At 38.3% G+C, this 16107-nt stretch overlaps 1 protein-coding gene across 1 annotated transcript; it reads left to right on the forward strand.

Annotated features, from left to right (window-relative positions):
• The first annotated feature begins 4 nt into the window (after nucleotides 1-4).
• Nucleotides 5-15878, forward strand: LOC145491123 (uncharacterized). Its single transcript, XM_081470276.1, has 24 exons — nucleotides 5-162; nucleotides 3340-3430; nucleotides 4109-4407; nucleotides 4971-5094; nucleotides 5210-5269; nucleotides 5513-5573; nucleotides 5689-5735; nucleotides 6085-6233; nucleotides 6514-6779; nucleotides 6985-7209; nucleotides 7710-7864; nucleotides 8203-8281; nucleotides 8371-8449; nucleotides 8887-8954; nucleotides 9435-10201; nucleotides 10604-10742; nucleotides 10914-11164; nucleotides 11523-11599; nucleotides 12196-12289; nucleotides 12696-12738; nucleotides 13055-13124; nucleotides 13236-13341; nucleotides 13801-13929; nucleotides 14178-15878. Exons 1-24 carry the CDS (start codon nucleotides 122-124, stop codon nucleotides 14280-14282), a joined length of 3525 nt encoding a protein of 1174 aa, XP_081326402.1. The 5' UTR covers nucleotides 5-121; the 3' UTR covers nucleotides 14283-15878.
• Nucleotides 15879-16107: the final 229 nt, after the last annotated feature.

Here is a 16107-nt window from a genome sequence, read left to right on the forward strand (position 1 = left end):
ATTTTGCTAGATTTCCTCAGCACTTGGTAAAGCTCGTGTAACTTGTCATACCAGCGTTGTTTCATGTTACTCTAACGGATCTGACATTGGAGAAGGCAAAACACGGGAGTCAGTCATATAAATGAGTTCCGCTTCTGTAGCAAAAACTGTAGCAAAGAAATTGTAAGTATACTGTGAAAATTTTCTCGTAAGATGACTCAATTTTGAGCCGTGCTTAATACGAACGATTACTTGCGAATGTTTACAATGAACTTCGCGCATATGTGAGTTGCGATTTAAGGTTCTTACAATGCATGTTCATGTTCCACTGAAAGTGGTGGGATTTACGAGAAACGTTACATTACTATTTACGATCGTCCACTCTGATCCTTTTGCATTTGTGGACTTGAAATTAAATTGCAAGGTAAGGCCTCTGTGGTTATAATATTATTATAAGCTTACTATAAACAGAAGCGAATTACTATGCTCTGTGTTGTCTCCAGATATTTTATTTATCCATCAGTCGAGCGTGGTAAAATGCTTTTGAGGCTTCTCTGTAGCTATTTAAAAACAATTTTTAGTTTTCAAATGCGTTACTGTATACCCTCTGCAATAAATTAAAGTTTAAGTGGTACTCGATGAACCCTGAAAATTCAATACAAAGAGTGAGGCCAAATTCAAGTGCGAATACAGGAAAACTGCAAACATTCATTATCCATTGCCCAACTCAGTAGTATATAAAAGCTCTTTAGCGTATAGAAAAACAAGATTTATGATTATTTGCACTCACTATTAGCTCTCCCTTTCCGTGCATAAACTAGAAAAATATATCTTCTCACTGTAAAGGTAAGCTTAAATTTCTGGCTAAAAATATGAATATCAGTTTTGTGTGTAATATCACAGAATGTTTGTACTGCATATACATGACCATGCCTTGTATTTTGTTTTGGTTTATGGACCTCGTAAAAAGTAAATTGCCACCCAAAAAGTAATATCTCACAATGCTGTACTACAAAGTCCCTAAAGCCCTGCTCTAAATTTTGCTAATTGGGGAGCCATGCCCGAGTGCACATGTACAAGGCTTCAGTAATATTGCATAGTTCAGTTACCTCACTATCATCATGTCCTTTTTCTCCTACAACTGGGAATTGAGGCCTTAAACTTCAGTTACATGCTGTTCAAAGAAAATTTCAGCCAGGACAATTTTTCATATAATTTTCTGTCCAGCGTACCAAAGAAAAACACTACGCGATTACATGTAGCTTTGCACATGACCATTGATCTCATATGTTAAAGGTAAATGAAGACTTTTTACCTGTGAGCATACAGAAACATGCATCTGTGATCACAGCATCCCAAGCCCACGTCTCGAGAAAAGCGTAAAATTAATTCTCAGTATTCATTCATGTAAGCATCCCGCATTAATTGCGTGAGTCCAGGGTGGAAAGAGCCCTGGTGAGCAAGAAATGCTAATTTTCAAAATTCACTTCCAATTAAATGCGGTGTTCTATATTCAGTTTTGAGATAGTTTTGACAAAGAGAAACAAACTAAATGACTGTAGAGTATCATAAGATTCATAATTTGGTAAAATATATTAAATTCAGGTTTTTAATCAAATTTGTCCTTGTTGCCATTTTGGTCACTTGAATTCCCTATTACATTGGTATTTTAACAAGAAATTTGATTTAGATCTTGATCACAGTGGTAATAGATTAGTCAGTGCAGTTAGCAGTACATTGTCAATTTTTATGTTTGTTTGACTTTCTAACTCTACATGTAGCTGTTGAATTACCATTTTTATTTCTGATTTCTTACTACTGAAGATATAGTACATGACTACATAATTTTCATTTTTCCTTTAATAATACTTGCCAGCTGAATAATATAGCGTAAACTGAACAGTACTGTAAAATACAATGTTTGAAAATGTGATCTCTCTTTGGCCCCTCTCAAAACTAGTGGCTTCTTTGAATATTACCTCCCTAAGATAATAACCCCATTGTGATGGGAATAAAATTACAATAATAATTTACCCTTCACTATTGCCTCATTCCCAATTACTTCAGAAATGTCTGTTGCCATTCCTTTTTGGAGTAAACTATGATAAATTACTAAGTATAATCATGATACCTTTGGCTGTCATGTGAGGAAAATTTATCCTTGACGTGCTATACCATCTGTAGGTATATCTGACTCACTTTGATAGTCTGACTTACATGCAGACAGTCAATATCAAATTTTTGTAATTGCCCTACAGTAATGGGAAAAAATAGGTCATTTACTTACAATCATTTAAATTAGCAATTATGTGTTTTTACAATAACTGCAGTATTTCCATATAATTGTCTAAGATGGATTGTTTTCTTTTAAGGAACCCTTTATATTAATAATTAAATAATTTTAACACAAAGTAATCGTTAAGTAATTATTCATTGTTCATGTTTGTAATTGTAAGCCAATGAATGGACATCTTTACTTTATTTAGAAATGAAAACAAATCACAACCCTTGAGAAAGGAAGTCCTAGGTCAGAACAAGAAAATGAGAGTTTTTTGTGAAAGCCATGGAACCAGGCTTTGACAATGCACAACATTTTATAAAAGGTTCTAGACAATTAATTATTTATGTCAAAAAAACATCTTACTCTGTGTTTCCATGGTCTCACAACTTTACCTGACTATAACACTCTGTGAAAATCCTTTGCAAGCTTTCAGTAGGACTTACTTCAGCATCTGACACAAGTGATTTGAATTTTCTGTTTAATTTAAGTTGGTGATTCTGTTTTCTGGCACTGAGTGGTGAACATTGAATTTAATCATGATTTTACATGGAATTTCTTCTTTGGAATAATATATGAAGAGGACTCCAAAGAGAACTTTGAGCCGTCATCGTTGCCCCAATTCATGTCTCTATTTTCTGGCAGAGGAAACTGACTCTGAACATGACAGTGATAAAATGTATGACTTGAAATGAGTTTTTACATAGCTTTGATACAAATTTAGTTGCAGAAGCATTTATTTCCCAGCAATGTATATTCTTGTTTGTAATAACAATTATTTTAACACATTATTTAGTGATCTTTCATGTTGGTAAAATATATCTTTCATATCTGGAGTAGTTTAAGTGTTTTATGTATCTATTACTGGAGATTGCTTGGTTGAATTTTAAATAATCACAGTACAAACTTCATAAAAAACATGACTGTACTTAATTACTTCATAAGGTGTGTATGTAATTGCCAATTTAGAATTTAGTTTTATTTGAATGCGCTATCTAGTGATCTCTTGTGCCAGTAAAACACTTCAAATGATATAATTTAATGTTTAGTTTACTCAAGATTTCTGTTGTATTTCCTTTTAGGAAGTACTATTTAGATGTACAAAGAAGAGAAGATGGTTTTGATTTATCAGGCCCATTTCATCCTAGAGAAGATCCTATTCCTTTGAGAGCTGTAAGAAACCATGTTGAATATTTTTGATTATTATATAAGAATACTCAAGTGGACCAAGTCAAAAACCTGCCTCACTTTGAGCTACATGTAATTTCATTCTTTAACACCCTGGTACTGTTACATGTAAGTTATTTATTTTGTTTAATACATGCATGTTCAGAAGGGTTTGCTTTATGTTGTACAAGACTAGTATGTTTAATTTTAGTTACATAGATTACAATGAGTGTGTGTGTATAACTGTAACATGGATTTCTCTTCCATTTACCCTGAATTTCTGCCAGTCATAAAATGTGTAGCTAAGCACGTTCCTTGAAATTGTCTGAAAATTGTGCGTTATGAGTTAAATAAAATCATTTGTTACGATATGCAAAGTTCTGTAAATGTTTGGCAAAAGGGATCATGGTTCATTGCGTGATCCATGATACTATGAACACTGTATTCAACAACTACAAGACAGTTAAGGTATGTACTGTATGTTGAACTTTTAGGGTGTATATCATAGATTACATTTATAAAGTATATACTGTATGCTTGGCTCTTTAAGCTTAGACTTTTTGTTTGATTTTAAATAATTTTTATTTTTTTGTTATGAGCTTTTGACTAATTTTATTGCTGACTGAATGTTCACCTATTAACTTCTGTTTTTTAATTATAATGTTTCTTATTTTTAAAACTTAGGGTCCAACATTAGACTATGATGGGATACATGACAGAAGCTTAAAACACTATTTTCACAATAATAGCATAAAAAGGCAGTTACAAAACATGCACACGGCCAAAGACCAGGGGAGCCGCGAAAGTTCAATGCGTGGCTTTGTGGACGAAAATATGGCATCTGTGGATTATCGACTCAAGCCTGGGCCCATCTCCCCTTATGCTTTGCCACAGACTGTAAAGCCGCGACCCCCTGCTCATCGGCCAAAGGCTCTGTTGTCTGTTGAGGAGTATATGAAAACAAAGAGGGGTGCAAAAAGAAGGTAACATATAGAGAACAGTCAAGACAGGCATTTTATTCTTCATGTCAAATTTAAAGTCTTTGAATGAGGAGGTCTGCATATGTATTAAAAATTAGACTCAATCAGAAGTCAATATTGTTAACTGAATTAATATCAGGCTTCATTTGAAGACTGGTTCTCATGACTGTTTTTGACTTTTGAGAACTAACTTTGTGACTTATAATGATCAACTGGGTTGGTATCAATTAGATGAAAATTATCTTGGTCAGCAACTGAAGGAGTTTTAAGCTCTTTTGAGGAATATTATTCAGCTCTTTTGATTAGCCATTAGATAACTAGAACTGTAGATTATTAATTAAAATATTAAATTTTAGGCTGTGCACATTTATAATATCCTTTTTAAATAATGCAAAGAAAATCAAAAACATCAAGAACATCATGAACATCAAAATTTTTTTATTAGTCCTTTCAAGAGGATTTTTTAAAAAAGTGATGATTTTTCTCTCACACACATTACTCTTCTCAAGAAAGTCTACTTTAACTGGCATTAACTAAAGTCTTTGTGCATTTCCTGTGTATTTTAGAAAAATCCCTGCTAACGTGGTTGGAAAACCAAGAAGAATGATGAGACGTTCTCCTCCTCAGCATGTTAGTCGAGATGAAAGAGAGAGACTTGTTAACATGGCAACTAAACTGATTGTTGCTACGGTAAGAATCAAGGCAATATATCGTATGTCTTGAAATTACCTCAGCCAATACTTCACCTGGAGTTTTGAATTAAACACACTAAGATTTGTTTTATATATGTTCTTCATTGTTTTAGGAAACAGTTGCTTTACCTGCAACTAAGAAACAAAGCAAAGGGTTCCAGGCTTCTGAACAGGTAGGTTAGTCAGGATTAAAAGCCAGTGGCCATGGTGTATTGTACTGTACATACATCACTACACATTGTCAGTAACATTTGGTAAATGGTGTCACAGAAATATAGGGATAACAAACATGTCCCTCCCACATATATACCCCCTCTCTGCTTCTCTCCCTCTGTCTTGCACATTCTCTCCCTCTGTCTTTGACCCTCTGTCCATAAAGTAGACTGGTTGATTGTGTGACCAAATTATGTCTCCAGGAGATTCCAAGACTTCAAAGAGAAAAACAGCGCCATTCAGCTGCAGAGTCTCTATCATCAGGTACGCATTATTAAGTATAGAACTAAATGACATGCAACATCCCAAATTCTGTTAGTTACAGTTCTATGATTTATGTTTGATTCTCTTACATGTATTTTTGTCCATTACTTTCTAGATTCCGAGGCCTCCCAGAGAGTTTCAAGACGTCCTGCTCCTCCAAGGGTGTGTAGTAGTTTTGTACTTTCTTACATCTTGCAAACATTAATTAAAAGACAAGTCTCATCATACTGTTGATGAGGGTAGTGAATTGAAGGTGAATTATACCATGCATGCATTTATGTAATGCAGTGCAAATCAGCCTGTATTAAAAGCCCAAAGCATGAAGCCTATAAACTAGTTCTTTTAAAGGACCCTTTCTCTGAAGATCTTTTGAGGGTCACGTGACAATCCGTGTCTGGGTCTTTCTCCCTCTTGCCATGGAAGACATTAAGACCAAGAACTTGCAATATTTCTGGGACCATTTAAAGCTAAAATCTGGTACTATTTAGCCCTATTATTATTATTATTTTAGGCCAAACCAAGGTCAGCACCTTCCAGAAGACCCGAGTCCACCTTTTTCAAGTCATCTCCACCAGAAAGAGATGGAAAGAAACACACCAGGAGTGGTGTTCATGTTGTACTACCCGGACGATCACAGAGCGATGACGACGAACGACTAAAGTAAGATTGACACCCTATAAACAGTTCGCTCTACTAAGATTAGTCAAGTCCATTACTTGCCAAATTCAGAAGCAATACCTTCATTTTGTAGTCTAGGGCCAATGTATTTATGTTAGGTTCTATTTAATCCACAATTAGTGATGATCTCCATACACCCCTTTACAAAATGCTACAATTTGGACTTCTAAATAGTTATTGAGTGTTAATTTTTTTTTCTTAGCCTTGTAAAAGAGTCTGCATTTGACAACATTGTTTTATTATTTAATTTGTGGTTTTGCAGATCCCTGGTTGGTCGGATGAATTTGGACGGGCGTGGTAGCAGTGTAATGGCGTCACACCACAAGTCTAAAGACTCAAGACCAAAAAGTGCTGGTCTGCCATTAAAGTCACAAGCTGTTGGCCCTGATGAAGATAGTTATGATGATGAAGAATTTGAAAGTGTAGGATCTCCAAGGTTATCCTCAACTCACGCAACCCCAAGGCTATCATGGATGGAAACTGAACATGACATGATTGACATGTCAACGCAAACAGTTGTCCACTCGGGTATGATTGAAAATTTTTTGTTTGAATATAGTGATCACCCAAACTATGAAATTAAAGGCTTTTGTTTTTGATCTTCAAATCAGTGTCTACTGTAGAATTAACCGCGTCACTTTGCTGGTTTCCTTGTTAAAAAGAGTTTTTTAACCCTTTCACTTCCGAACACTGCCAAGCTCAACAAAACATAACACCGGCTAACTTATTTTAGGTACACAAACCATGAAACAAGATGACGAAAATGTTATGCAGGTCGAGCGACAAATCATCCTACCACCCAGGCCCTCACCTATGAAAGGAAACAGTGTGGAAGAAGTCAAAGAAGTGGGTGTGTCAACAGTAACAGCAACACAAGGAGCCAGCACTGCAGACATACCAACATCAACGCCTCTTTCTGCAGAAACACAGACTAGAAACAGAGATCTGGAACCTAAAGGTAGGAATATGAATGTACATGTAACTTTCAAGAAAATACCCAAGGAAAATAATGTTCTGGACATAAACACTTTACTATTCTTATTCTCCAGAATCTGTCTGTAAAAACCAGAGAGCAAACAATTTGCAAATACTTTAGCACTCTTTTTCTGCACTCTTCTGCATAAAGCAAAAGAAATAGGAAATGTCTACACACCAGCTATCATAATTTTCTTAAAAGAAATGGTCTCACGATCCCGAGTTAAGTTTGAGTTAACCTTACCTGTCTCCTTGTACCTTGGAAATGATGTTTTAGAGTGTCGTATCTCAAAACATTTGCTTGTCTCTAGAGGCAGTTGCCACTTGCACCTTTGGTACCAAAAATGTAGTCCTGGCTATCTAATAGCATTGTCGTCCCTTTATAGTGTCATCTTATCAAAGTGACTACCATTAACATTACCTGCCTTTCTTGGATTTCTTACTATTAACACACAATCTTTGTTTGTCTGACTCTTTTCACAGTTCTCACATATGAAGTATACGTCCTAACTGGTGATAAGCTGGGTGCTGGTACAAAGGCAGTTGTGAAGTTAACAGTGTTCGGAGAATACGGCAACTCAGGTGAAAGGCAACTACTTCGCTCCAGAACACACAGGACCAAGTTCCAGAGAGGACAGGTTAGATCACTGTTCAAACAATATTGATGTATCCTTACAGCTTCGTAACTGAAAAATCCCTTTGGAAATAAAGAAAACTGTAGATAGACAGACCATCACATGATTGCAACTGTGACTTGATTTTTGTTATGTAAAAATATTACATGTACCTTCAGACAAAATAACCCTTGTTATGTAGGTAGTCGGTTATTTCACTTTGTATGATTGTTCTGATGGTACATGTAACACTCAAATTCTACTTATTGGTCTCTGTATATTTGTTAATAGTACTGCTGCTGTGATTTTCACGGCTAATTTGTCACGGACTCATGGTGCTATGTTGCTCTTTGTGTTTTCAGGTGGATATCTTTGTCATAGACTCAGTTTTCCTTGGAAAATTGTCTAGTATCAGAATTGGTCACAGTGAGACCAAACTAGGTATGTTTCTCATTTTCTTATGCTTTGTGAATTAAACTCAAGCGATATCCCTCGTACTAAGCATTGCATTGTTTTGTTTATGTTTGTAGGTTATGGTTGGTTCTTGGACAAGGTGTTTGTCAAGGAAGGCCCTGAGGCAACACGAGCATTCGAGTTCAATTGTAACAGGTAATGACAAGACACGGTTAGTGTTTGCAACGAGAAACAAGTGTTACTTTACAAACACCAACCAGTTATGTCACAATGGCAGTCCGTATAACTCCAGTTATCGTTGTGTGAAGCGATCAGCAGGGCATGCATACAATCTAGCTACTGTCCCCGGGTGAACTTCGGTCTGTTGGCCTAACAATTTGCTTGTACCCTGTTGGTCCCATTTATACTTAAGGAGTGGGGAGAGGATCTGTGAGTGTCAAGTCTTTGACCTAATAACACAATTCATTAAACCTGAGCAGGTGACGGAGCCCCAGAACACACACCAATCATTACATGAGTTCGTCCCTCCACAGATCTTCCTAGACAGATCTGTTCATCCATGTATATTACCAAGCTCTTTGTTTGTTTTTATTTCTTAATTTCATTCTCTCACGTTTTGTTTGTATTTTTAGATGGTTATCATCACGTGACGATGACGGGCAGATTGTTCGAGATCTTCCAGTGTCAGACGTTTTACCAGGTATGTGGAATCTTTAACTCGATTCTCTTGTGGTTACTATTTCACGATTATGAAAATTTGCCAGGCTACCCTCTCTTCATCTCTAGGTGCAGTTCCGGGTATATTTTTTATCGTTCATGTGTGCGCCTGCTCTGCAACCCAACTTTATAGACGTTTCTTGATCCCATAACATATGTAGTGGCGAAAAGTCTTGGCTTAGTCTTCAGAGCAGGTGTTTTGTAGCAGAACAAGGAAGCACCCTCCCCTCCCTCACCCTACCATCATCCTACACGCCTTAAGCCTCCTTTTCCGTAATTTACTTTTTGACTCGCTCCACGATCCCTCATTCCTCCGCAAATTATACAAATAAAGCCGTATGTTTTTTTGCGCTTTTTTGCTCGCTCGCCAATGTAACGCCAGGATTTGAAGGTTTCAAGTATCACCTCCATATACTATTCTTTGAAACAGCAGTTTATTCCGTTACTCTTTTTTCCTGTACAGCGTCTCACCTTGTAGCTGTTTTACCAAGAATCGACGAAAGACAGGAAGATGACTTTTTCCGCAGCGCCAGCGAGAGCGACAGCTTCTCCAGTGGAGAGGAAGACGGAGTTCTTGCGCCTGATTTAAGAGAAGTGAAAAAGAAATCCAAGAGTAAAACTGACTCGCAAAGAGAGAAACCTCCAATAAGTTATAAGCGTCCTGCCAAACCACCTGAGCCTGTGGCACAAGCTGAGACTCAAGAAGAGCATTTTGTGGCGGTGAAAGCTGAGAATTTGTTTGACATCAGCGAAGGAGAGGAAGAAGGACAAGATGGAGATAACGGAAGGTTTTTCCAACCCGAAGACAACAACGACGAGTCAGAAGATGAAGATGCGAAAACGAACTCTGAAAAACTCGCCAAAAAGCGAAGAGACAATAATGATGAAAATGCTAGCGAAAGTGAGGAAGAAATGGACGAGAAAGAGAAGAGTAAAATAACAAAAACTAAGGCTGTGACTACGGCTGTGTCAACATTCCTCAATCACAAGGAACCTGGGAAGGAGTCAAAGGAAGAGACCAGCCCTGAGGAGGCCCAGCCTACAGAAGAGGAAGATCAAAGGATAGGAACTGACCAAACGAAAGAAGAAGAGCAAGATGATGATGATGATGATGATGATGATGATGATGATGAAAGTGAGGAGGAGGAGAATAACAAGAAAGACAAAGAGGAAGAGGAAGAGGAAGAGGAGGAACCTAGAGTCGAGTTTACTGGTGCTGCAAAACCCGAGGTAATGTTCAATGTTTTGTGTGTTTGAGCTATGAATCGAATTCTTCCAGGAAAGTCCGTTCCTAGAGGTACTCAGTCACGCCACTTTGATCTCTTCTTGGCTGGTACAACGAAACGTCAAACGACAAATCAAGTAGTAGAACTACAGATTATGAAAATGAAAATGCACGATTGTACGGTCGTAGTGGTGCAGATAAACCGCTTTTGTGCGGTTTGTCAAACTTTCCAAACAGTTATTTTAAGGTGACAGCAATTTAAATGTAACAGACTCTAAACTACATGTATTTGAATCTGAAGCTGTTTGGCATTTAGGAAAACCAAGCTGAAGAGGTGTTGAAATGAATTCGGCTTTTACACTTTGGGTTGTCTATTCTAAAAAAATTCGTGTTCATTTTCCCACCAGCATGAACGCGAGCGCCCTGTTTCTGCCCAAAGTGATGACTTTGTTGAAGGCTTCAGAGCTGGTGTCCGAGCAAAACAAGAGAAAGAAAGGGAACTGCACAGGGAGTCCATCAGTGAGAGTGAAAATATCTTGAGGAGAGGTTTGTTGGAGTCTTTTTCTTTTCACTGAAGATTTCGTGTGTCATTCTCGTCATGTTCTCGTCATGCTTTAGCCTAGATACTGGAAATGTAATGACCAAAATACCCGTCTGTGTGGAAGACTGTTTAGAGATCTCATTAGTTCAATTATCGCTCTTTTATCTTCTTTTAAGGTTCTTCAATTCACGAAGCCGCCAAAAATGGAGACCTGGAGCGAGTGAAGGAATTGATACGAGTGGTGCCCGCGATGAAGAACACGACAGACGAACGCGGTATGAACCCACTGCATGTAGCAGCCGCCAATGGTCGATTGGACTGCGTTAAATGGCTAGCAGTCAGTGGTGTAGATTTAGCAGAGGAAACTCCAACTGGCTATACCGCCATGCATTTGGCAGCTATGAATGGTCACGTGAACTGCATGATGGTGAGTAGCACGCATGTCAAGTTAATAGTCAAATTGTTCGCTTGTGGGTTTTGCAGAGGGCAGTTCTGATGGTAGGGTTACAGTAATGTTTTGCTTACAATCACAATCATGTCACCCCAGCGATTGAATGCTAATTTAGTCAGTCTTACAACTCATAAGAATTGATGGGTGAGCAAAATGAATGTAAAAGTTGACATTAGTGCTCGACAAAAGGAAACGCTGCAGTCTTTTCCGATAACTATGAAACAGATACGGACGAGATTGTCTTCTAAAACTTTCATCATATATCTTCCTTACACAAGTTACTTGATCTTGCGAAGTTCTGCTAACTAAACTAGTGTCTGCTGTGTTTGATCAGATTCTTTCAGCAATGGGCAGCACACTAAGCGGCCGAACAGTGGATGAGCTCACTCCTCTTCATCTTGCTTGCATGAGGTAAAGTTGTCAGTTGTTTCTTAATCTGGTGTATTTAATTTAAGGGATCTTATCGCGTAGTCTGAGTTTTATTTTTGGTTTTCGTTGTTAATATGTTATTTTCGAATCATTATTTAAGAGTTAAATTCATGTTTGTTTAATACTCGCGACCCTATGGAGAGGATTTTAGTTGAGTGTCGTAAAAGCAAAACTAAAGCAGTCACTCTGGCCAATCACAAAGGACACAGACAATTTAGAGAGGCAATCAGAACTGGAAATTACACTGGAAGTTACGTACAAAGTGTCGCGAGTTCTTTTTATAAGTCAATTACTTAATGTATTGATGTAAAAGACATGTAAATACGAATTTCTACACTCAAGTGAAAACCGCTCTAAACCCTCTACAATTTTGCCATTCGCCAATTCCACATCCCCCATAATACTCCTGGTTTGCCCCCCAAAATTCTGCATAACCTTTGTTTCCCATTTCTCCTGGGTATTACAGTCGTCCCAAGAGAAACTGAAGACAATGCTTATGCAAAATTTTGGGGGGCAAACAAGAGGTATTATGGGGGATGTGGAAATGGCGAATTAAACGTGTGTGATTTGTCTTGTAGTGGATATACAGAGTGTGTCAAGTGGCTTATTGCTAACAGAGCCAAGGTGGATGTGCTAGACAACAACGGACGAACCCCTCTCGATATTGCCGAGGTAAATCATAATTCAGTCACTAGATAATGAACTGCTGCTGAGATGAACCAGAAGGTCTCGATCAACTGTTTCAACGAACAACACCAGAGCTGTGCATTTGAAAAAAATGTGGCCGTTAAAACAAACAAGATTGCGAAGTTAGCTCAATTACCAACTGCTTTATGGCAGTACTGTAGGGTTTTTTTGTAATCTTCTTGTAACGTCACGCTCATAAAATAATATATCGTCGTTGGCGATAAACTTTGCGAATCTGCGCGTTAAAACTAAAAAAAATCCAAACCACAGACGTACTGAACTAAGCCCAGGTTATGCAAGGTCGTGTTTGAGAAGTCTTGCTAGTCATTAGCAGGCATGCATTTTCTTGCAAAGAATACTAAAAGACTGTTGTTTTCATTCTTCATTACAGGAATATGGGCATGAAGAGTTGGTTAAACTCTTGAAAAAATTTAGTAAGTGCTTATCGTACTTTCTGTTTCTTTACTTCATTATTGCAATAACTTATAGACACACTCCTCAATTAACTTGGCTTTGTTGAGGAGTGGCCGTCATTGGGAGACTACTTTTGGCAGAGGTTCAACTTTATTGGGGCAGTACTGTAGTTATTCACTGCAGCAAAACATATTGTTCCCTGAAGAAAATTGTGGTAGTTGCTTTGTCGGTTTTGCTGGCGATCATTGTTTTTAAAAGTCATGTGGCTTGTGGAGTTAATGTGTAGTTAGCTTTTAGATCTCACCACGGTTAACACTTACTTCGTTTGTCATCTAGATAAAGAACTCACAAGACAGGACAGTACGCTTTCTCAATTAATGACCAGCGAGCACAAGAGAAGGAAAAGGTGAGCTCAAATAGCGCGAGGTTGTCACGTTTGGTGTTGGAAGTTTGAGTTAATTCCTTGGTTGGTACTTTTGGCTGCATTTTTAACTTTTTGTCGACTTTGCTGTTGCAGTGTTGACTCTGTGGGGAGCGACCAAGATGGCGTACCGTCCAAAGTGTCAGACAGCGGGGTGGGAGGGCTGGAGAGTGGAGAGGACAGCTGGATCAGCGATACTGAGGTACGTTAGGAAAAAAAATACTTATAGCATAAAGTACATAAAGCCACCCCGTCGGAAATGCAACGAACTAATCAAAGCACGAAGAAAGAAACACGTAGCGGGGAGAGTTCAGGAAGAAATCATCATTGTTTTAGCCTGCGAAAGCAGACGTTTTTCCGGCTGTCACTTGTCTCGGCGGAGACAAGCGACAACCGGAAATACGACTGCGTCCGCAGGCTACCATTGGTTATGATTTGTTGGCGGAAGAGGCTGTGCTCTGATTGGTTATAGCACATTTTACGCATCACTGAGCTTGACAAACATAAAAAGAAGTAAACACCAGTCGATTAACACGGCACATGCAGCGGAATGTACTTATCTATTGGAATGGAATAATACCAGAGAGAGTAATAGTGACAATGCTAGCGCTGTTGTTCAAACAAAAATGAGTTAAATTTGACGTATGTTTTCTTTCACTAGGAGGACTTAGTAGTAGAACACATGAAGGATTCCCGTCCTGACTCAGCTTCTAGACAGCGGCCGGGGTCTGGAACTGAGCGTCCAACGTCAGCGTCACGGGCCAGAACAGACTCTATGACCACAATAGAAGTGAGTAGTCACGTGAGTCCTCCTCACCCGTCCTATAAACTAACATTTCTATCCGGTCTGGAACAGAGTCTAGTATTCTACAGTTAGTTTTTCCTAAGTACTTGAGACATTTATAAGGTATTTTTCTAGTTAACACACACACTGGTTTAAAAGATCGAAGCTTGTTTTCAAGTGAGTGAACAGAAGTAGACAAGCAACGCCTTTCGCAGACACAATCAGGGAACTCACAAAACCATTCTTTCTTGCAGGACAAAAAGATAAACTTTGAAAAGCAAAGGTCGAAAATGCAGAAAAGAAACTCCAGCTTCTTGGACAGCATCAGGATGGAAGTAGAAAACGAAGAGGAATTTTAAAACATGGTTGCGGTCCAAACACGTTGTTTTCAAATATCAGAGCTGGCCGCTACTGCCCGACTGTTAGCGGTGAGGGAGAGACGAATATCCAAGAAATCGAACTATCTTCTTCCTTGGAGGAGTATGACCTTCGAAAGGACACTGACAAAGAAGGCGATCAAGAGACACTAACACTACTTGTGACTTCAATACAAGTTATCCAACATGAAAGGAATACAATCTATACAGTAGGAACTCACATTAAGCTATTTAGGTTGATGAGAAATCGAGTTGTAACATCTGATCAGACTACATGTACACACCAATATAATGCAGATACAACACTTTATAGCTAATACACGTCAGGTGAACTGAATGATTCTAGTAGTTAAGAAGGGTCTTAGAGCACTAAGTCAAGTACATTCTCGAATATTTGTAGCTGGTCCAGACTTGTAACTAGTGGTGCGATTGTGTGGGAGGTGATCATTTGTATGGGATGTAATTTACACGATAGAGGAACGTTGAACTATTAAAATTACAGGGCCGTTTCTGGCTCGTAGGGTCCTGACCAAATCACTCAACGAATGTAGCGAGACCGAATAATGCAAGTACAACTTAAGGCCAAACGCTGGGCATTTTAATCAGAGTAGTAAAAAGTGTTTTGTCCAGCTTAAACTATGACACAAGGATGGAATTGTTTTAAAGCAAAACTTTCCTCGTCCATGTTTTACATATTCTACTGCTACTGGTAATGGATCACAAAAATGGCTGATCACGTGAAGCCTGTGCATTGTCTCTTCAAATACAACCTTCCTGCTAAGCTTTGTATTTCCCAACATGCCCCAACAAGATCTGAACCTGTAGTCTTGGACAAAACCGGGCGACGCCGAACAACAATATCGGCCTTCTCCGCCTTCCTCCTGCTATGTTTGTTTCGTTGTTTTCTAGACTGGCGGGTGAGGGACGGAATTCATTAAAACCGTGCCATGTTATAAATTAATCTTATTGTTTACAGCGTCGCTCCTGTTTTTTACAAGGTTGCAGGTGACTAGAAGAAGAATGTGTAATTAGATTTGTACTGCAGTATGCCATTTTACAACGCACAGCCACTTGTGTTGCACGCCGAAAGGAGAGTAGATTGCAATCAGGTAGATCTAACATTTACAAACTGTCATACAATGTTGTAGTTTAGGCTAGGTAGAGTATCCCTGTATCTCAGGTTCTGTGAGATTTAGCTTCAAGTCTGCTTTTTTCCTTAACATTGTCGAACAAATGCAGCAAACCTTGTCGGGGTTGTTGTAACTGAATTTTTCGAATTCAGTATTTACCATAAAGGAATTAACTTTTATTGCTGCAAGTCATGCATTTGTCATTATGGGTAACTATTTATGAAGCGACAAACAAATACTGATGTTATCTTTCTTGGAAGTAAATACCGCGTATTATTTAACATAGAGCCTTACCTACGGTTTATTTGTCTAGTCATGTATTGATGAGGAGACTAAAACAGGAGAACGCATTTGAGGGTAAATAAGGCGTTTCAGATTTTGTACGATACATTTTTAAATAAAGCATAATATAATACGAAAAAAAAAAAAACGAATGAGTGATTTGCCCTCTTCAGCAAAGATAATTTCTTGACAGAACTCTATCCTAAAATAACCACCCCATTTCTCAAATGCAAGCCCGTTCTTATTAAAACCTCCAAACTCCATTCTCCCTACAAAGGTACCATGGATACATAAACACCACCCCAGTTCCCATCGAAGGTTCACCGTACTAGGTAATCAGCAATCTCCACCCCGCCATATAGTTCTCACGGGCATAACCTGCAATCAACCTCTTT

The sequence above is a fragment of the Orbicella franksi genome, chromosome 1 (assembly GCF_964199315.1).
Source record: "Orbicella franksi chromosome 1, jaOrbFran1.1, whole genome shotgun sequence".
Classification (NCBI taxonomy): domain Eukaryota; kingdom Metazoa; phylum Cnidaria; class Anthozoa; order Scleractinia; family Merulinidae; genus Orbicella; species Orbicella franksi.